Source organism: Spinacia oleracea, chromosome 3 (assembly GCF_020520425.1).
Source record: "Spinacia oleracea cultivar Varoflay chromosome 3, BTI_SOV_V1, whole genome shotgun sequence".
In the NCBI taxonomy this organism is placed as follows: Eukaryota; Viridiplantae; Streptophyta; class Magnoliopsida; order Caryophyllales; family Amaranthaceae; genus Spinacia; species Spinacia oleracea.
The window spans coordinates 20,383,170-20,406,698 of NC_079489.1; the positions used below are offsets into that span (position 1 = coordinate 20,383,170).

At 37.1% G+C, this 23,529-nt stretch overlaps 1 protein-coding gene and 1 long non-coding RNA gene across 2 annotated transcripts; both read right to left on the minus strand.

Annotated features, from left to right (window-relative positions):
- Window positions 1–10,406: 10,406 nt before the first annotated feature.
- LOC110794943 (F-box/kelch-repeat protein SKIP20) lies at window positions 10,407–11,950 on the minus strand. Its single transcript, XM_021999908.2, has one exon. It carries the CDS (start codon window positions 11,821–11,823, stop codon window positions 10,570–10,572), a length of 1,254 nt encoding a protein of 417 aa, XP_021855600.1. The 5' UTR covers window positions 11,824–11,950; the 3' UTR covers window positions 10,407–10,569.
- Window positions 11,951–16,676: 4,726 nt separating this feature from the next.
- LOC130470703 (uncharacterized) lies at window positions 16,677–18,012 on the minus strand. The gene is made up of 3 exons (XR_008931428.1): window positions 17,910–18,012; window positions 17,038–17,131; window positions 16,677–16,811 (listed from the first exon to the last, which is right to left on the minus strand). It is a non-coding gene; the product is annotated as an uncharacterized lncRNA (long non-coding RNA).
- Window positions 18,013–23,529: the final 5,517 nt, after the last annotated feature.

Here is a 23,529-nt window from a genome sequence, read left to right on the forward strand (position 1 = left end):
TTTGGTTATTTCTTAAACCCTAAGTTATTTAAATCTTTTAATTAAGTTTATTAATTTGAATTTATGCTCTTGAATTTAAATTATGTTCTTGAATTTAAATTTTATGTTTTTATGATTTAACTAGAATTTTCAGATTTACATATTATGTTTAAATAATGAATTTAATAACGTTTAATAATTTAAATTGCGTTTCTTGAATTTAAATTATAAGCTTTATGCTTTAATTGTGGATTTCTGAATTTTAGGTTTGCATAATTAAATTACTAAGTTTCAGATTAGGTAATTGAAATGAAATAATGATTTTAAGTAGGGAAATTCCCATTAGTACACTTGTACTATTGGCTTCTGCCAATGATACACTTATTTTTAATTATATTACCAATGGTACACTTAAGGTATCGACTTCCTTATTACCATGACTTATTCCATTAAATATTTAAATGTGGTTAACTGGGTTAAAACTTAAAAAAATAAAAATAAGTAAATCTCACATTTTCCTTGTTAGTACACAAGCTGTTTAGGAGTACTTGACAACATTTAGCAAAAAAATCCAGCAAAAATGTGTGTTATGTTTTACAAAAATAAAGTCTCAATTAACCATAAAATTAGATTTTTGGTTGGGATTGTGTCGGTTGAGTACTAATTTGAGAGTTCACTTGTTGTGATTCTCTTGTTGTGTCTTCCCCCTTATATATGGACCTAACGTTTTAGTTGCATTCTCTGCTGCTCTTGCTATTGCTACTACAAATTCAGCGACTTTTGCCGCCTTTTCAGTAGCTTTCAGATTTAAGTGTAGACTGTGTTCAGTTTTATTTAGGTTTTTAGATGATAAAGGAAGAAGAAAGGAAAAAAGAGGAGGAAGATGTTTTAGGGTTCTGCTTCAAATTAAAGTGTTATGTTTTCTTCATTTTATTTTTTAACCAATGGTTAACTATAGTGAAAATATCTAATGGAAAAGTTCATCGTAATAACATTATAGGTGTATTATTGGCAAGTCAATTTTTATTGAGTGTATCGTTGGCAGAAGTCAATAGTACAAGTGTACTAATGGGAATTTCCCTTTTAAGTATTAAAGCGTGGATTTTTAAGGTTTTAATATTCTAAAATCATGGTAGAGTGATTATAAGTTATTAAAGTTATTATTTTTATGATTTTAAGAACGTTGATTATGTTTTATGGACGTTTGAAATTATTTTATATTGCTGGAAATTTTAAAAGGAATGTTTTATTGGAGTTTAGAACGTTTTGGGATCATTAGTTTAATAGTTATTATGCTTGGAGGTTATTTAGTTAAGTTTCGAAGTTGGGAATGGTTCAAATAGGTGTGGGGCCTTTTATTGCTCGTCTTTCGTAGGAACGACGCGAGTCGGGCCTCAATTCAGAAAGAGAAACCAAAAGGCCGGGCTTATAGAGATGAGGCCTTTTGACGAAGCCAAGTCAATTTCGGGCCACCAAACCCTGCAACTGATGAGAAGGCCGACTTTCCAAAAGCATAGCTTTAGCTATTACATCCCTTTTAGTTGATCGCGATCCCACCCACCCTCTTTACCTTTCCTTGGTGGAGTCCAGTCCCCCGGAGGACTTAATAGCACTACTTAGTGACTAGGAGCAGAGAGCTACGCCCTTTCCAAAAACTTCGCTCCGATCGCTTAAGCGACTACGTTCCTGCCTTTCTTGGTCGGACCAACCCAACCGGTTCTGCAGCTCACTCTCTTCCTGGTGTTCAGGTAAGACAGGAACTAGATCCTTAGTCAAACAACTAGGCTCTTCCTTCGTTTTTTTCTTACTTATTCATGATCAATCGATTTCAAAAAATATCTCGCTTCTCCAATCCGCGATAAGCTAAATATGTTTAGGGTGTATTTAGAGTACTTTAGTATTGTTGTAAATTGTTGGATATTGATTGGGGAATTTTATTGGTTGTTTTTAGGCGGAGAATTCTTTGTAGGCGACTTTTGAATTCGTTAAAGTGGCCTATCAGTTTGTTTACACAAGGTACGTACATACCTGTGTGCTTGAAATGTGTGTGATTTGTTGAAACCATGTTGAAATTGTTGATGAACTTGGTTATTTTGAAAGTGCATGTTTAATATTATTGGATGGACATGTTGAGCATATCGTTATGAGAATTATAACATGTTAGTATGGATTATTGATGCAAGCATGTCAGTTGGGAACTTTATTTTATATACATTGATTAAGATCGATTGATCGTTGTTCCCTTTTAGTTTTTCACTACTTTATGAGGGCCGAGGACCTTGTTTAGTTAGTTGAAACCTTATACCCACATAGAGGGTTGATCAGTATTAAAGGAAAGGTTGAATTAATTGGAATAAGTCTTGATTGACATCTCTGTGATCACTTACTTAATTCCAAGATAAAAACAGTCGTGAATAAATGTTGTTTGTATGCCTTATTTGATTGTTGAGTCACAACATAGTTTAATTTATAAATCATGTAAAGTGAAACTGAGTAGCAATAGCTTTAGACTATGCACGTATAAAGTGACGGACAATCAGGAGTTGGGGTCATGGGTAGCCTATGGCTTTTTCTGGGGCCGGATTGATCACCGGTTCTATTTTATTCAAAAGTCCCTCGATATCGCAGGTCATTGAGGTTTCGGAGTCGCGCCTGTACCTCGTCTTCCTTAGTGAAGAAGAAGAAGTTTCTAATAACAACTCGGTCCATTGACTATTTCAATTAAAATAAATTTTATTGTTATAAAAGTCTAGTCCAGTCTAGCCTAGTCTAGTCAAGTGTGGTCGTCAAATTAACATGTTTTGTCTGCCCTTACTCGTGTTTTATTAGTATCATGTTAGGTTTGTTCGTTCAATAGTATCATGTTAGGATTATTATTGTTTTAGTATGTAGTACTCAGCTTTGCTGATTACGTGCTTAGTTTGTGTGTGTTGATCATGGCTATGCCTTATTGATCCTGTGATGACCCATCTTTGGTGAGCAGTCTCTAAGGATCAATAAGCATTGCCCATCCACAGGTTTGAAGATGATGCATCATGGGGATCGGGATTAGAGAGCTTGTATTTAGTTTTGTTTTGCTAAGTGACTTGGTTTGTTAATTTTGACTTTAAACTTGTCGTACTATTTATATTTCCTTATTTTCGTTGGTTGGTTTTTGAGATTAAACCTGTAATCGATTATTCATAAACCTAAAGTTAGTTTTATCTTTTCCGCTGCAAAATTCTGAATAAGCCGTTACGTTTTCACACGGGCGATAATGCCTTGATCATTCTCTACGTTTTATATTAAAAAGTTATTTTAGAAGAGAGAGAATTGTCGGGGTGTTACACAGCTAGCACAACAACCACTCTATCAGGCGCCCTTCGCCCCGATCAGGCGCGTGTTGAAAGTCCTTTTCCCTTCAATTATCACCTGATGGGAGCTCATCGCCCACAACTCCAAGAAGAAACTCGGTGTCCATCAGGCACCGGGCGAACGACGTCCGATCAGGCGCGCGTAGAAGCACCAATTTTCAATATAATTCGTCCGGTGGGTCTCCATTCACCCATGGACCACCGGGCGACCATCCCCAAAGGTCCTGGGACGCCTTAATTTCTCTCTTCAAGTCACTGAACCTAACTCTTAGGGCTCGAACATAAGCATCATAGGCTCCTTAGAGTTGACTAGCTAGAATCATCTCGAACTATCTCGGGATCGTATAATGACCCGTAAAAACCGGGAAACAAGCCTAAAAATGCCAATTTATCCTTAAACAACCTGGAAACTCAAGACACACTACACAACGCATATTAGTACTAAAATAGCTCCGAAGAGCTCATTTAAGACCTAAAAGTACAAAGGGAAGGGGGTAAAAATATTATAGAAAATGAACATATCAAACTTTCCCAAGCTAAACCTTTGATTGTCCCTAAGAAAAGAGCATCAATGAGACATACACAGTCAACTCACCCCAAGCTTAATAGAAAAGATGAACGATGAATCAAAGATCAAACCAAGGCAAACAAATATCATGATTGAATTCTCTAGTCCCTATGGTCACACATCAACTTGTACAAAGTTCACACAAGGATCACAAGGCATTCGCAAACAATCAAGATTGGGTCTCACCAAGTGAATCACTCCTCTCGTTATGTGGTGGGCTAAGAGAACCAAATGTGGCTCGTCCACTCACCTTCCCATTATGAGCATGCATACTATCAGATGAGTAGTAGCCCCTCCCAACTCACAACACTCGTGTGTTTGAAAGTTCTCCTAAACACTCCACCTACGCAGGAGTCGACTAGAAATGCACATAAACTCTTTGATACTTGATAAACTAATGCATGCTTTCAACCACGAAGATTAAAAAAAGGACTTTTATTCAAGCTTGTAATGTTGGCTGGGTATAAACAAGGGGTGAGGAAGAATTTGGACATGTAAAGGTAAAGTCTAACTTGGGGAGCAAAATATAACCAATAAAACCAAAGAAACCAATGCCAATCACCCCCACAAAACCACGCATTTAACAATTTTCAACTTTCAACCATAAAGGGGAAAAGCACTAAAGAATATGAAACATTGATCTACTTCCACCATTTCCTTGCCTTTTTCTAACTAGGAAAACAACTAACATGTTTTTTTTTTTTTTTTGAAATAATGACGAAAATGAAAACTAAGTGTGTACAAGCTATAATGCCCATAACTACAAGCTTTAGATGCCACCTAGTAATTACACCTCTTGCGGATTCACTTCCCACAAACACAGGTACATCACCTTGAGTATCATAGGCCTAGAAAACCAACCATCCCAACAAAAAGAACCAATACCAGCATATGATAGCTCCCCCAAGCTAGACTTGGGACAAATAATTAACCAACGGGGCTAATAAGGGTTATTTTGTGGTGTTAAAAAAAAGAACGGTCAAGGCTAAGCATGGGAATGAAAAAGCAGGAACAAATGTATCTATGATCTTTTGGAGGCTTCCTAAAGAATGGTCTTTCATCATGCGCAAATTATAAGTGTGTCAAGCATACTAACAGTCAAAAACCAAAGACTCGGATCAACATAACACCAGGAATTAAGCACTCAGAAGAATTTAGGCTCAAAACCTCACAGCTAACCACCATCCATCAATATGCATATCACAAGTGGGACAAAGTTGACCTTCATCAAGAGTCAATGCAACCATAGTTCATATGATAAATAATCAATCCATAATGCTCACCTGTCTTATCACCTGAATCATCAAAAAGTTTGGAACCGAAGGGGCACATGGAATTAACTGTCTCAATCTCATCAAAAAGCACGTATTTTTGGAATTTTAATTTTTAAAAAGCGATAAAGTAATATAGAAAGCAATAAAACACACCAAAGCAATAAACTAAGAACACCAAAAAGAAAGAAATAGAATGAAGGTAGAGGAGAAGAGAAATCATATCTAATAATATACACGGAAAGCAATAAAACACACCAAAGCAATAAACTAAACATACCAAAAAGCAAGAAATAGAATGAAGGTAGAGGAGAAGAGAAATCATACCTAATATATACACGAAAAGTTAACACCCCCCAAGATAAATCAGACAATGTCCTCATTGGCTCAAAGGGATATGAGACCATCAAATCATCCTTGGTGGCTCGGGCCACCATCATCCATATCATCTTCAAGCCGACCACCATGGCCACTAGTCCCATCTCCATTAGTGGTTTCATCTTCGTACCCCGGGAACCCATCATGCTCATAGTAGCTAGTGGGGGGAAAGTACCCATAGCTCCTGGTACTCCATAACCCCCAGGGTGATAACCAAACCATGAAGGGTGCTGAGGCACCTGAGGCACAATGTCTTGTCGATCAAAGTGGTCATAAAATGGGAACACGAACCTCTGGTGATCACTTTCAAAGTGATGGAATCAAGAAGTGAGAGCCGCTTGATTGAGCTCAAGCCTCTCCATACTGTGCTCCAGAGTGTCATGCATCTCTTGTGGAGCCGGGCTAGCATTAGCCTTACCTTCTCTCTCGGCGTCCTCCCCTAGAGAAATGGGTACGAGGCGCTGGCTCAGGTTGTCACTGAGGTGGTGCATGTGGTTAGGGTTTTCAAAAAGTGTCCCGTTCCGAAAAACCTACCGAAATCGACCGACATCTGAACCGAATATATCCGGTAAGTAGAGGCTCTTGAAACCGATCTGAACAGATCCGACATTGATCCGAAATCCGATTTGACCCGTGAATCATGACTGAACCCGATCCTCCAACAACCCGATGAGACCCGTAACCCGATTATTATCCGACTAGTTTTAACCGAACAATACCTGCATCGGACCCGATAGAAATCCGAAAACCGATTTTACCCGATAACAACTGCAATCGACCCGACCCGATAAAACCTGACATCTGGTTTAACCCGCATTGTTGTTGACCCGATCAAAATGAATTTTCAACCGAATTATCACCAATTCGAGCCTAATCTATCCGACATCCGAAAATAACCCGACTCGATTTAACCCGATAACCTAAAATTCACTACCCATATTTCGTAAAACTTTGTGTCAATGTTTCTTGATAAGTGTAAAGATTAATTTTGGACGGAGGGAGTAGATTCTAAAATCATTATTTGGCATGAAATATTATAATAATAAAGTGATCTGAATTTGATAGTGAACTAGAGAGTAACACAACCCATAAAACATAAGAATACAAGACAACCAAATCTCAGCTCGAACCGCAAACCGCAAACTCAATCTGTAATTGACTCGGATATGAGGTACGACCGATCCAAACTTGACCCAAACCCGAGACTCGCGATCCAAACTTGACCCGAACCCGAGACTTTATCTGATCCATACATGACCCGTTCCCACAGTAAACCGATTAAAATAGTAACTGAATCCGACATACACCCGAACCCGAGACTTATCCGATCCAGACATGACCCGCACCGCCAGTGAACCGGCCAAAATAGAAATTGTATCCGACATACACCAAAACCAAATTAAACCGATACAAAACCGTTTGAACCCGAACCGGTTCAAACCAAACCCTAGATTTAAATTACCTGAACCGAAACCGAACCCAACCAGAAATAATATATTGCCCGACTTCATCTGAACTCGAAGTTATCTGAACCAATCCGAATTGACCCGAATATAAACATTGACCCGACTTTATCCGATTTTGACAAGACTCGAACCGTTTATATCCTATCCAAAACAGATTCGATGACCCGATTTGACACCCCTACATGTGGTAGCGGGTTGACATCATCGCCAACTAACGGCAGGTAGTGGGGTCGGTTGGCCTGATACTTGGTGCGACCTTCTGAGTCAGGCAAGAGGAAAATTCTCACCCTCTTATGCATCCAAAACATGTAATTAGGCCGAAGAAATTGTAGCTCAGAAGTGAGCTGACCCATTGATCCGAAATAGGTCAAATCAAGCAGGTTAGGAACTGGGACCGACACATAATCCCGCTCTGCAAAACCAACAATAGTTATAGCAAGATGGGTGATCAGACCCCCAAAAGTAATTTTTGTGGTATGGCGGGATATGGCCACCGATTTGAAGTGACTAGCCATGTGGTGGACAAGATTCATTTTATTACCGTTATCCGAACCATATACAAAGCCACCCAAAATTTCTAATTCAGAGCTCCTCACATTCTGAGCCTATTCTCTACCAACAATGTAAATCCCAAGAATCGAAAAAAGACTATGCATACAAATGTTGCATACTAATTGGTGTATAATCCCCGGTTAATTTTCCCCACATGTCACGAAGATGTAGTTAATCAAAGCTTATACTCCGGGCTACGAAGCATTTGTTCTTGGTCCACCCTCCGGAACATACACAATACGCACTAACGTGTTTGTAATTCTTACGTGTACGGTGCATCTTTATATGTGCTTGTTAATTGCTAAAAGCATCGTGTTAAGCATTCCCTAATGCATTTGTTTTTCCTTAATTAATTGTTGGTCAACTAATCGTTTATGTTTAATCCCTTGGGAAAATAGTTCGAGTAAACTAAGCTACTAATCCAGTTTCCTAGTTGGCTTAATTTGTAAGTGTCTCCTTTACGGAGTATAATTTTGCAATATATCACTACATTGAACAATGTTGATGTTACGAGATAAATGCCACAAATGTCCATCAAAACAAGACTTTTAGAAATTGTTTGGCATGTACTCGCAATTAATATTGATATACTTCGTATATTATATATCTATAAATAAATGTAGAAAGATTTTCAAAGTTTCAATTAATGAATTAATTCTCCACCACAAATATAAATGGTTCGTTTGTCTACTTTCCACAACATCAAATTACTTCACCCGTTAATTATTTTTCTCTTAATCAACGTAAGTACGTAACATACCAAGGCATCAAGTCAATACATGCTTTTATGTTACGGTTATTTCATGAAATGCCCCTGAGGTTTCACGAAATTCACCAAATACCCCTGCGCGTTTCAAAATACATAATATACCCCTATTTAAACTTAAAGTGCACCAAATACCCCTAGACTTAACGGCCGTTAGTGCTCCGTTAGGATTACTTTACCTTTATACCCTTACTCACCCAATATTCTTCTCTCTCCTCCCCTCTCTGTTGTTTGACCCGTCTGCCATCATCTCTCCATCATCTCTCTGTTTTTTCTTTTTCTTCTTGATGATTTCAACAGAAAAAAAAACTTGCACAATTTTTTGCACTATCTTCCTCATATCATCATAACTCTATTTCTCCCAAAACCCAGTGCACTATCTTCCACATATCATATCATCATCATCATCATCATCAATCCCATAAACTCTATTTTCTCTTTAAACCTAAAAATTTTGTGGGAGAGTAATTTCTTACCATTTAAATTCAAGCCGTTACATAATTTCGTTCAAATTTGGCTCGATTTCGTTCAAAATTGTTGAATTTTGAGTCGATTTTGCAAGCCTAACCCTTGATTTCGAATTTGGGGGTTTTAATTTGTTATTTGTTTAATGTAATTGGGCATGTATAATTGATGTTAAACACATGTATATACTCATTTTTCTTATCATATAAAAGAAGCAGCAGCAATTTCATAAGGGGTCTGATTTTTGTTGCGTGATATAGGAGAGTAGCTGCAGCGACTAGAACTAGGGTAGAGTATAGATTAGGATAGAGGAGATGAATAGAAAGCTGAATTAGTATCTGCAGATTTTGAATTTTGTTTTCAGATTTTGATTTCTTTTGTGTTTTGTTTTTATTTTTCGTTCTTGAGTTGCGATTAGGAGAAGGAATAGCAGCAGCAACATCGTAGGTAGAGGATGAGCATCAACAATTAGCATGAAATTAGAAGTTCGAATTAGAGGCCTAGTGAATCCATTCTTTCTAGTCAATCTTGGGCATATATTTCACTGTTTATAGATCTTCCAACAATTGATGATTCCTACCACGGTATTGACATCTACGGCTACCAAGATGAGCTAGAGGTTCTGGGGGTTGTAATTGGGTTTGAAGAAGGAGCCCATTTTGTTCTTCAGTTTACAGATTTGCCATTTCTTCGGGAGATAGAGTCTCAATGGAAAGATATTCTTCAGTTTACAGATTTGCCATTTCCCGATGAAATTTACTATGGCAACCGCGTATCTGAATATGAGGATGAGCTGCAAAGTATTGAAGTAAAAGTTTCTTAAGTAGAGGTTTTCCCACTTAGTTTGGAATCTCTGTATTCACTCGTGGTGCCATCATTTGTAAAGAGATATTACAAATTTTTACACGAGTATTCCAGGGATATAATAATTCCTGATGAAGCTCACAATCCTCAAGTGTGGATACCTGACCAAAATGATTCTGACAAAGGCCAATGGATAAGTTCAAAGGTCGGCATAGGATACACTGATTATGATATGGAATTGCTCCCTTTATTTCCTCGAGCATTTGGTGTAACTGAAGTTCCTGATTAGATCATTATATGCAGTTATGGCGTAGCTGGCTAATTGGGTATTTGGTGCAAACAAATTTACAAATAGGTGTATATTGTGCAAAAAGTTTATAAATAGGTGCATTTGGTGAATTATAAACATGACTTAACGGAGGACTAACGGAAAGTCAAAATAGGGGTATTTGGTGAACAGTACGAAAATAATAGGTGTATATTATGTATTTTGAAACACGCAGGGGTATTTGGTGAATTTCGTGAAACCTCAGGGGCATTTCATGAAAAAACCGTTTATGTTATGCAGTAGAATGGACCATTAACTACGGAGTATGATTGTAAAGTGTAAACGACTTAGAGTACGTACTTATCCAATCGTCAACAATAAGCTTGAAATCTATAATCGATATGTAACTTACATAATCAAGTCAACACATGATAAAATAAAGTGGAAGACTGTTGTTGTAAAACACTCGATAACTACTCATAAAATTTTATACTCCGGCGTTTTATCGTTTTACTCCCAGCACTATACATAAAATATTCTTCGAATAACATACGAAATTATTCATAACTATATTTGCAAGAACGTTTTTGTGCGACGCTTGATTTGCAATAATAAAATACTCAATATTTCACCTTAATATATCATTTCTTTCATAAGGACAAAATCTAGTAGAATAGTTGATTTATTGGAAAAGTGTAATTAGATAAGAAGGTGTGAAGCGGAGAAGGGGAACCCTAAAAATCTAGGAGGAGCATGAACATGTTGCCATCTCCAATTAACACCACCCTTGTTGGTGTTGTTGTTGTTGTTATCCACATTTTCTCTCTCCAAAATTATCATCCCTTCCCCACCACAATTCTCCCCATTTCCCATCAAAAAAATCTTACCATTTCCAACATCAAGCAACGATACCGACGATGATGAGGACCACAACTCTGTAACCCGTTTCGGAATCGAACCCAGATTAATCCCTTTCCAAATCTTATCCTCCCATTGAAACTCCTTTATTTCCCCTCCTACGATATACCACCACCGTCGTTGTCCTTCTACGATTACAATGGCGGTGGATTTCGGATTATTTCCGGGGTACGGCCACACCCCGGTAACAATCTCCCAAGTATTCGATTCTGGGTTGAATACTTCAGCATCGGGTTTGAATCTCCCTTGAGATTCAGTCCCGTAGCCACTTATAACCCAGAACTTTCCGTCCTCTGTTAAGGACAAGCCGTAGCTTTCGTCCCTTTCTACCGCCATAGGCGGCAGGGCTTTCCACTCATCGGCCACCACGTCGTAGGCCTCTGCCGACCGGAGAGCATTCTTCTGTCCGTCATGACCTCCGGCGACATAGACCGTCGAAGGCCCTACAGCTGCGCAGGCGAAAAACGACCTCGCCGTCGGCATCGGAGATCCTTCCTTCCATGTACCGACGGCGAGGTCGAGGACAAGGACCCTCGATACGGGCTCCAACGTCGCTGGATCCCACCCGCCCAGCACGACTAATTTTCCAATCGTCGGCAAAACAACACACTGCGAAAATGTGGGGATTGTAATCCCAGCTAAACAACGCCATTCTTCATTATTCGTGTTAAAAACGTTCAGATTGTAAAGCAGCGGACCGCTATGAACCGTTTCCTTGACATCAATCATGTCTGTATCTCCGATGACAGCATCTTTGTCTTCAGATGACAGCAGCGGCGGCGGCGGTAGTGGCAGGGGAGAAAGTGGCTGAATTAGAAACACATGATTTTCGGCCAAGAGACCACGGCGGCGGTTGGAGAAGAAGGAAGGGTTGGATACAGTGGACTTCCATAGATGAGAAACTAATCTAATTGAAGGATGAGAAGTAATTGGTACTCTTAATAAACATTCCAAAGCTAAATCATCTGGTAATCCAGGGATTAATTGTTCAAATTGGAGAAATTCCATTGGATTAGTAGTACAATAATCTGCCATTAACCGAGAGAAGAAAGGATTTGATTGATTTGTTGTTGTTCAAATTAGAAAATGAAGGAAACTTTTGGAGTGAAGAGTGTAAGGGAGAATATATGAATGTGAAGTAGAGAGCAGTGAACACAGAGTGGGAAAAGAAGAGAGTATTTATAAGGGAATTTCAAGTTTTTAACCGTGCTCATTTTACAAAATTACAACTTGATCGTACAAGTTTTGTCATTTGACATTCAATTATCGCTGATTCAAACCTCCTAAAACTACGTGTCTATCAATATGATTCCATGTGTTTTTTTTACAATTTCTTATTTACAATTGCAACTAATAATTCGATGGTGTACATGTACAATTACAATATTAAAAGTTCAATTGTTCAAACAACTGTAATTAAATCTAATAAATTTGAAAAAAGTAATTACAAGCAAGATAACTTAAAGGGCAACTAGGGATCAATCTCCCGACCATAGGTATTAAGGAGTACATGTTGGGCTCTCTACCGATATGGTGATAATACATATATGTTCATGATCTGAACCGATATGTTGATGTGAACTGATTAGATGTCAAATAAATAATATGTGAAACAAGGATAACTAAACAGAGCCTTGATGAGTTAAACGTTTACTTTTTTATAAATTTGTTTTTTTTAAAATAAATAAAACATTGCATTATGTTTTTCCAATGTAGTAGTAAGGGATCGTACGTGTTGTGCATGGCGGGGGATTATAATTACATGGCTAAGTCGCAGGGAGTTGGAGCAGTGATCCATTTTTGGCAAAGTGCAAGCATTGATATGAAACTTGAAAGTTGAAAGACATAAATCTCAAATTTCACGTCTTAATTGGTCGAATTAATAACAAATTTACAACATTTACTCCTTAAAAAAAATAAAAAAAAATACAACATTTACAAAGTCTTCATGTTAAAACGTATCTTGTACTCTTGTAGTCATCACTTGACTTATGAACACACACACAGCTGGTAATTGAGTTATAATTCGTACTCCGTATCTTTTAACGCACTTTGTACTTTTGTAGTAGTATGGTATCACATGCTGCTGCGTTCATCGTTGACAACAATTTTTCTTTTTCTTTATTAATTAAATTTGGACCAATTACTGCTAAGTGTACGTATACATGAGCTACACAGGAAAAAGCACGGTACATTTCGAATACCTATAACAGCTTAGTGGTTTATATACAGCGTATGTGCTACATTTTATTTGAAAAACATGACAAAACACGGCATACCAAATTAGAGAAAATTGGTCTAGACATTTACACACGTCAAGTTAGCGCCTTGGCCCTTGGGCATCTGGTCTTACGTTGTTGTTCGCCCTTTCAAAAATTATGCAAGTATGTCACAACTCATTAATCACCAAAAATAGCCTTAAAGTTAGAGTAGATCGTGGATTTCGCCGGAAAGTTGAAATGTTCATCTATATCCATGTCATTATCTATCTGACATTTTAACCCACCGTGATTGTAGTTGGCAAAGTTGAGTAGATCGGCATTATTTTCTGTTGTTCCATGTACCTTGCACTGTTGCACGTACATAGTTGTTTATTGTGTTATTCCATGCACCATGCACATGGTTGTTGTTACCAAGCACAATTTTCTCTGGGTGATCTAAGCTTTATAATTGGTGCGATTGAGGACAGTACTTGTAGACACTTCATTTGTGTCTACCCTAAAGTGTCCTATGATCAAACTTGATTGATTTGATTAAAAGGTCGGAATACAAAATATGTGGGCCCCACACTCACAAATTAGACAAACAAATCATTTCTTATTTCACACAACATTCTTCTGGGCCTAATCCAACTACTAAACCCTAACATAACTCACTTAAGATTTGAATTTGGTCAAATAAGTCCGATGTAACAAAAATTGAGCTCATTCCATCAATAAATTCTTGATTAGCCAATGAAACTTTGTTTGTTGGATAGCCCTTCAAATAACATTTTCATTAATTTATCATAAGTTCAATACCGGCTTTGGATTATAATAAAAACTTGATATTTAAAAAATATTCGTTGAGATGAATCTAAGAAGATACCACACGGCTATGTTTTTCTTAAGTATAAATCACCAAAGAAAGTCAAATGAGCTTGTGTGAATAATGACCACAAGTCAATTGTGTAATATAAATAAGAACAAAGAAGTATATGTTTAAATAAAATTTGATGCGGTGTTATTTTTTGAAGGAAAATGCACTAAGTGATATAGAATTGATAAATGAAAACGTTCAGAATGTTAAAAGTTCTTTCAGAAAATCAGAGAGGGTACATTATGCAAGATTTTATTATCTAAAAAAATATAAAAAGGATAATCTTAAGGGTGTCAAATGACATGTAAAACTTTCCCGTCTTAAAATACTACTCATAATATAGCATGTAAAATTGATAAAAAACTATTTACTTAAACCACTCCATTGAAATAAAAAGGAGAAAATTGAGCCCCTTACAAAAGAAACTACTTAAATCATGCCATTGATATGACAAATTTGTTTCAAAATTATGTTTCTATATATACAAATGCAATCGCATGTTTTGATACAATGGTTAGTTATCTTGTTTGAAACATTAACTAATTATGGTAAAGATTCATAAGACGGAAGAACTAAGAAAAAAAATTGTGTATACGGAGTATGTTTCTTTAATCCATTTTCAATTCTCATGTTGCATGATAGCCATACGACATTATAGTATTTGGGGTGTTTGGTTAGAAGAGTTTTGAATCAAAAAAAAGATCTCAAAGGATTGATCATTTCAAAAGGCTAATGAAAGTGTTTAGGGAAGTGTTTTGATTAGAGCTTTGGGATGAAAAGGTTAATTATGAAGAAGTTCAACACGCGAGTATTTATATATTTTTTTAAAAGAAGTTCAATGTAGGAGTTTTTCGTTTAGAGATTTAAAGAAATTGTAATAAAACAACATCTTTGTCCTATATGATCTAAAATTACAAGTCTTATCAACTTACACCATTTTATACCAACGCCCTTATGGTCCATAATAATATACGAAGAATTCATCCTCCGTTCCATAATACGAAGTAATGCTCCATCCATAATTATGATACTGTTTATAATTAAAGATAATCTTGTAAAATATTTCTAATATATAAGAAAAAACATATTTATGTAAGGTCTTGTTTGATTCGTTTTAATGAGTACTTTAAGAAATTAAAATTTATAACTATTACTAATGCATAATTAGAGATAAAAATGATACTTCATTCGTTTTTTCTTTACTTGCATCATTTGGATTGGGTAAAAAGATTAAGAAAATTGTAAATATCGAATTGCCCATATGATAACAAACAAAATAGAGAGAAAATGTTAGGTAATAATGGTAAATGTGGAATGTGAGTAAGGTAAATTGGGTATTTAACGTGTGAGCACACCAAAAAACAAGTGAATATGTACCCATAAAAGGAAATGTTGCAACTAATATGTAACTTTCACAAAAGGAAAATAGTGCAATTAAGTAAAAGAAACCGATGAAGTATAAAATACTAGTCTTATATGCACGCGATGCGTGCGAGATTTTATAAAAACTTAAAATTGTATTACTACCACTGAATATAAATATTAGAAAATATTCACAAAGTTCATGTTTAAAAAAATTAAGGTTACACTATACATCTAAATAGTGAAACAGAGTAATTATGTCTTTACATGAAAAAGAGTCTAAATCTTAGTAACAAAGTAAAGAAATTAATTAAATCAATTTTCCCCAACAGTAACTGAGTATTTGATTGTGAAGACCTTAGTTGTAACAAAATCTAGTCGTTTGGATTTCAGTTACTATTGGGGAAAAGTAGGAAGAATCACTGATAAGGTCTACACTCAGTGCACTCTCTATAACTTTCACCACAGTAGACAGTTAGACACATAGTAGGCCTTCTTGCTGCATCAGTAGTTCTACTTCTTTGCCATTTTGCTGCATATCATTGCTGTCAAGAAGATCAGTTAACTGGTGTGCCTCAGCCTTCCTTACTGCAGCACCATATTATTTAGCCTTCTTCTGCAGGTGCAAGGTACTCTCAAGTTCCCCTCATTTGTGTCATCTGCATATTCGTCGACACAACACTTGGTTATATAATGAAACGGTTGCATACGATAGTTAATGTACGATATGCATCTCTATTATAAACAGTAACAACACTTTGAAAAAACTATGATTTGAAGAGATTGAATATTGGGATAGAGATAACAGTTGATTTTACATTATACTGGAAAATGAAACCAAATTGCACAATATAATTCAGAAAATGTAGCCGGAAAATTAACAAAATTGAAGCGATTGCAACTATTGAAATTATACGGATTAACAACGAACATATCATGAGAAAGATCTACAAACAGTTAATAAAGAAAATTACAACAAAATAAAGAACCGGAATTGAAACTGATCAACTGACAGAGCAAAGCAATCTCCTGCTCAGTTTTGGACTTCATCTTAGCCCTATACTGACAAAAACTCCGAAACTGATACACAAACTCATCAACCATATCCCACACCCACTGATTCATCAGCTGCATATTGACAACACCATGAAGAAAAACCTAAAAAAGGCTACAATAATTATCCCAACTATCAATCCCCATTCATCAAAATAAACTGAAAATTTGTTCTTAGTCTAAGGTCTAACAGTTCAACTCCAATTACTAAGCTACGATCCGGCAGCTAATCAATTAAAAAAGAGTGGGGAAGATTGCAGGATCTCTCTAGGACCATAAACAGCGGCATTTACCCATCTCGAAAACAGCTGAACTACACCCAATTACCAAATTCAAGCTTATAAAACAATAGGCAAGAAAAAGTTAACCATTGTTGTTAAAACTTACGTATACTGGATCTTTTCATAGGAGCATAGCTCCGCACGCATCCCCGGTTGTCAAATGCACAAACCTCCATACTCCCATTCCCTGCACTCGCATCATCCACCGTTGATTCATCATCATTGGATACCTCAGTCTCAGCCAACCCTCTAGTTTACCAAGTAACAGGGTAAGTTTTTTTGAATGAAATTATTCTTGTTTTGAGAATCAACCAAAAATGATCAGGTTTAGCTCATTTATTACAAAAACAACAAAAAATGAAGATTCAGTCTCTAAAATTTAATTTTGTTTTCATAGAAAAACTATCCATATCAAACACAAATTCACAACAATCTTAGAATATATAATAAATCGGAGTAGAGAAGAGGAATGAACCTCAAGGGCTGGATTTTCCGGAAGGTAAGATCTGACATTTTTCGATCTGAGTAAAGGGGTTTCAAATTTGTTTAATGCAGCTATCAATCAAAATCTGATACAAATTAACTAAAGTCAGTACCTCGTACTCATTTGATAATGCAGACATCAATCAAAAATTCAAAAGTGAAGCATATACGGTTTCCTTACCCTCCACACCCCGACCCCCAGACCCACAATAATTACAAATCACTGTTGGGTTAAATTTGTCACAGGGAGAGCTTAAAAGACGCTGTCATTTCATTTTGTTTATGGTGTGACAAATTCGGACACAACCAAATTGCCAATTTGTCTATATTCTGAACAGCTACGTTAAACTTCAGAAATAAGAACAGCAAGAACTCAAATCAGTAAGGCACCCTAACTGCAGATGTCTACATGGTAATCCATAAACTTCGAGGGTCCAATTCAAGTATTCTAAAGATTGAAAAACTCTGTCATCCAATAGCCAGAGAGTAACGATAAATCTGCAGCTTTTTTACACTCACACACCTCATCTCTTTTTCTATCCGGTGTGTATTCCCAAGTGAACTAACCTATTATATCCATGTTTCACTAAGTCACTACGGTTTCTAAGCAAGCTCCTAACATATGTTACCGAAATGTCCCTCCCCTCTTAGGCCACAACTCAAAATCCGGTGAGTGACCAAAATTGTAACAGGCCAAAATGATCCACACTCGACAATCTTTTTAAAAAAGTATCAAGCTAAAACAGTTTATACTCATAATTAGCTATTTAAACACAATATCAACCAAAATTATTCTCCACCACTGAACATTGTCCCCAATTTGTCATAACAACAAAAATCACACAGAAAGTGAAAGAAATTAACCTTCAAAGTGTCGGTAATCTGACGACCTTGAAGTCCATCCTTATGCAAAGTCCATTTATTCTCCGCACTTTTCTTCTTGGAGAAATTCGGCAATCCAATCACAACTCAAAGCCTAGGCACAGAAGCAACATACACATCAAAGAAATTAACTGAATTAAACCCACCATACATTCAACATTTATAGTACCACATTAGTACCACCAGACATTGACCACCATCTCCCCATTTCAGATGAACAAACAAAAAAAACTATGGAAATAAAGGAATAAGCAATCCACTAATATCTCGCATTAAACGAAAAAGGAAAGAAAATAAGGCTTACAGAAATAGTATCAGGATAGCACCAAGGAATTAAAAAAAATATGAAAATTAAATAAACAATTTTAATTACATCATGTAAGTCTAGAATTTGCTAAAAATGTTGATCTAAATAGTGGGTGCTAGATTTTAAATTGAAATTAGGTAAGATGTCATTCCATTTGATTATTGAAGACCCTGTTAAGATATTCAAACAAAAATAGGAAAAAACACACCAAATTAACAAAATATCCAGAATCAATTCGAAAAAATGAAAATTTAATAAAAGTTGTTGGAATCTCACCAGAATTCCAATTAGTTTATTTTGCATTTGCAGAAACCGCCATGAACGACCAATTTTCCTTTGCATCACAAAAAAATACATCAGATGAAATTGATTTCGAAACAATTTGATAAACCTAATTGAAATTTGCAGTAGAGAAAAAGAGTACTTGGAAGTGATTTGAAAGACGTAATGATCGCCGAAATTGGTTTTCATTTCCGGAAATACTCGATCTCGGTCTGAATACTTGGCCTGAATACTCGATCTCGGTTGCTGCATCATTTCCGGAAGCGATGGAAGGCCGACGACGGGAAGCGACGGAAGGCCGTCGATGGGAACCGATTGAGGATGGAGGCGACAGGGACGCGATATGGTGAGGACGACGGCGGGGAAGTGTGACCTAGGAAGTGTAACCCTACGAAGGTAAGAGGAGAAAGAGAAACAAAGGTGAAAGGAGGAGAGTGGCTCAGACTCTCAGTAAGAAAGAGAAACGAAGGTGAGAGGGTATTTTCGTAATTTTGTGTGGACACGAAAAGTTGAGTTACCGAAACTGTTAGGTTATGATACATATGACATTTACATAGATCATGCGGAAACAACCATTAACCCAGGAAACATATTATTTACACATAATCATATAGCATAATTAGATGCATACTCTTTGTTGCGTGCCTTCCCTAGCTGCGCCCGAACCGAACAAGAACAAGTCTTTTAGGACTCCAAGTGTCGTCCCTCCGTAGATAGTCCACAGCACGTCCGGATCCGCCTTAAGATTGACCAACTAGAATCGCCCTTAAGGTACTAGAAAATTCGGCACTTTTATGAGCAAGATGTGTTTTAATTTTCTCTCAAAAACTCACTTTTGAATACTTTGAAACTTGTGTATAAATTATGACCCCTAGGCCTTTATTTATAGAGTTATGGAAAAGGAATCGTAATCCTAGTAGGATGCGAATTAATTGGAATTAGAATCCTACATGAATTCTATTTAATTAATTTATCCAATTAGGAATAGACATTTAATCATACACTGACTCTTGCAGATTCAGGAATCACGCATGAGCACAAACTCACACACACACGGCAGCCACAAGGCTGCCCATGCGCGTGCGAGCAGCAGCCCGCGTAGCACGGCCCACGCAGCCGCGGCCTCTTGGCGCGCGCTGGGCCTGCCTTGCGGTAGGCCTGGCCGCTGCCTTGGCTGGGCTTTGTGGCGCGCATGCTTGCTGGGCGATGGCCCCGGCTTCGTGCTGGGCCTTCGTCCGGCAAGCCTCGTCCGATGCTAATTCGTACGATACGCTTCCGATTAAATTTCCATTTCCGGAATCTATTTCCGATACGAACAATATTTAACATTTCCGATTCCGGAATTAATTTCCGTATCGAACAAATATTTAATATTTCCGTTTCCGGAATTATTTTCCGATTCCGGCAATATTTCCGATTCTGACAATATTTCCGTTTCCGGTAATATTTCCGATTCTGGTAATATTTCCATTTCCAATAATATTTTCCGATACGTACCATGTTTCCGTTTCCGGCAACATCTACGACTTGGATAATATTCATATTTCCGATACGATCCATATTTCCGTTTCCGGTAATATCATCGTTTCCGGAGTATTCATTTCTTGCCTGTGACGATCTTAGCTCCCACTGAAACCAAGATCCGTCGGTTCCGAATATTCATAGATGGAGTATTTAATGCCATTAAATACTTGATCCGTTTACGTACTATTTGTGTGACCCTACGGGTTCAGTCAAGAGTAAGCTGTGGATTAATATCATTAATTCCACTTGAACTGAAGCGGCCTCTAGCTAGGCATTCAGCTCACTTGATCTCACTGAATTATTAACTTGTTAATTAATACTGAACCGCATTTATTAGACTTAACATAGAATGCATACTTGGACCAAGGGCATTATTTCCTTCAGAAACACCCTCAGCTGTTCCTTTATATAATAGAGATACAATGTCAAACGTGAAAGATAGGATCTGAAATATCATTATGGAAAACACAAAATTTAAAAATACTTCGTATGCAAAATCTATTAACGGGGTACAGATCAATACTATGAAACTCCTTAATTATCTATTTTTATACATCATCGCATACATGAAACAGTGATTTTAATGCCGTGTTAGATAATTACATTCGGTGTAATATCGCATGACTCTTGAGATATTTATATGAGTATATGACCTTGCATATTTTTTCTATGCACTTTCAACTCCAGCGTTATCTAAAATTATAAATAAATTTACAATTAGGAACTTCCTATTTATCATCCAGGAATTACCAAATAATAACATCAGATAACTTGAACATAAGAGAGAATAATATTTACGAAATAATGGGGACGGTTTCCTTAAATGGGTGTTTCAAAATAACAGGGACAATGTGCTTTTTTCTATTTTTGGTAGAAGACTCATCATATTTAATGCATTCACGCTATTTTTTTCCCACTTTACTTACAACATTCAACTCAATCTATTTTTATATTATGTTTTTACTCATATTTCTACTCAACCTATTTTTTTATTCTTTTCTTACACCACTTCACTCAACCTAATTTTTTTTTCTTACAACATTCCACTTTTCTCATACTTATTTCTTACTTTGTCGCTCGATGCTTGCTCTTGAACATAAGGTAAGAGTTGTCATCCTTATTATGTCCAGAGGTGTTCCTCGGTTTCAGAGTTCAACTGATCAAATAAACAGATAATCATAGCCTATGATTCATCCGAGCACGGCCATGCATTTCACAGTTTCTAGCTCTCCGAGTGGCCTTGTACAACTTTTAAGCATCTCTTCCCGATTTATGGGAGGACAATCCCAATCTTGCGATCTTGAGATTAGACTTCGTTTGATAGGTGATTACCTGAGCGTTGCCTTTATAGCCTCCTTTTACGGTGCGACGGTTGGTCAACGTCAAAGCAACCAGTTCTCAAACAAGTAATCTCAAATCACTCAGGTATTGAGGATTTAGTGTCTAATAATTTAATGAAATTTACTTATGACAGACTTTCATCTCTTACAGTAAAGTTTCATAGGTCTTGTCCGATACTAGTCTTCCCAAAGTAAGTATCTATGCAAATGATTATGACATTGCCATGTCCACATAGTTCAAGAAACAGAACTACTAGTCATCTTGCATTCTAATCGTCTAACGTTTTCTATGCGTCCAATTTTATAGAAAACTCCGATTAGGGACCATTTTCAACCTTTGACATTCAAGTTCACTTGATAGACATTTCTTAGTCACAGGACTGGTCCTGACAGTCTATCTTGAATATATCGTCAAGTTGAAGGGACTCATCATTTAATAAACCACAAATTAAATGGAAAAATGAATTCCTTTCATTTATTGTGAATGATTAACCAATAATGTTTTACAAAGATTTAAACTCTAAAACTTTAAAACATTAAACAGAGACATCAAAGCCATTCTCCAATATGCTTGATTCCCATAGCTGCAGTGTGCGAGTTGTGCTTCGCTTGCGGCAGAGGTTTAGTTAATGGATCTGATATGTTGTCATCAGTTCCAATTTTGCTTATCTCGACTTCTTTTCTTTCAACGAACTCTCGTAGAAGGTGAAATCTACGAAGTACATGCTTGACTCTCTGGTGGTGTCTAGGCTCTTTTGCCTGTGCAATAGCTCCGTTATTATCACAATACAGGGCTATTGGTCCTTTAATGGAGGGGACTACACCAAGTTCTCCTATGAACTTCCTTATCCATATAGCTTCCTTTGCTGCTTCATGTGCAGCAATGTACTCCGCTTCAGTTGTAGAATCCGCAATGGTGCTTTGCTTAGCACTTTTCCAGCTTACTGCTCCTCCGTTGAGGCAGAAGACAAACCCAGACTGTGATCTGAAATCATCTTTGTCGGTTTGGAAACTTGCGTCCGTATAGCCTTTAACAATTAATTCATCATCTCCACCATAGACCAGGAAGTCATCTTTGTGCCTTTTCAGGTACTTCAGAATGTTCTTGGCAGCAGTCCAATGCGCCTCTCCTGGGTCTGACTGGTATCTGCTCGTAGCACTGAGTGCGTACGCAACATCCGGGCGTGTACATATCATAGCATACATTATTGAACCAATCAATGATGCATATGGAATCCCATTCATTCGTCTACGCTCATCAAGTGTTTTTGGGCACTGAGTCTTGCTTAGAGTCATTCCATGAGACATGGGTAGGTAGCCTCGCTTGGAGTCCGCCATCTTGAACCTATCAAGCACCTTATTGATATAAGTGCTTTGACTAAGTCCAATCATCCTTTTAGATCTATCTCTGTAAATCTTGATGCCCAATATGTACTGTGCTTCTCCTAGATCCTTCATCGAAAAACATTTCCCAAGCCAAATCTTGACAGAGTTCAACATAGGAATGTCATTTCCGATAAGCAATATGTCGTCGACATATAATACTAGGAAAGCAATTTTGCTCCCACTGACCTTCTTGTATACACAAGATTCGTCTGCGTTCTTGATGAAACCAAAGTCACTGACTGCTTCATCAAAACGTATATTCCAGCTCCTGGATGCCTGCTTCAATCCGTAGATTGACTTCTTTAGCTTGCATACCTTTTTAGCATTCTTTGGATCCTCAAAACCTTCAGGCTGTGTCATAAACACAGTTTCTGTTAAAACACCGTTTAAGAAAGCAGTTTTGACATCCATCTGCCATATTTCGTAATCGTAATATGCAGCGATTGCTAACATTATTCGAATAGACTTTAGCATTGCAACTGGTGAAAAGGTTTCATCGTAATCCACACCGTGGACTTGCCTGTAACCTTTTGCAACCAATCTAGCTTTGAAAACTTCAAGTTTCCCATCCTTGTCCTTTTTCAGTTTGAAAACCCATTTGCTTCCAATGGCTTGGTAGCCATCTGGCAAATCGACCAAATCCCATACTTGGTTTTCAGACATGGAGTCTAATTCAGATTGCATGGCTTCTTGCCACTGCTTGGAGCTAGGGCTCGTCATAGCTTGCTTGTAAGTCGCAGGTTCATCACTTTCAAGTAATAGA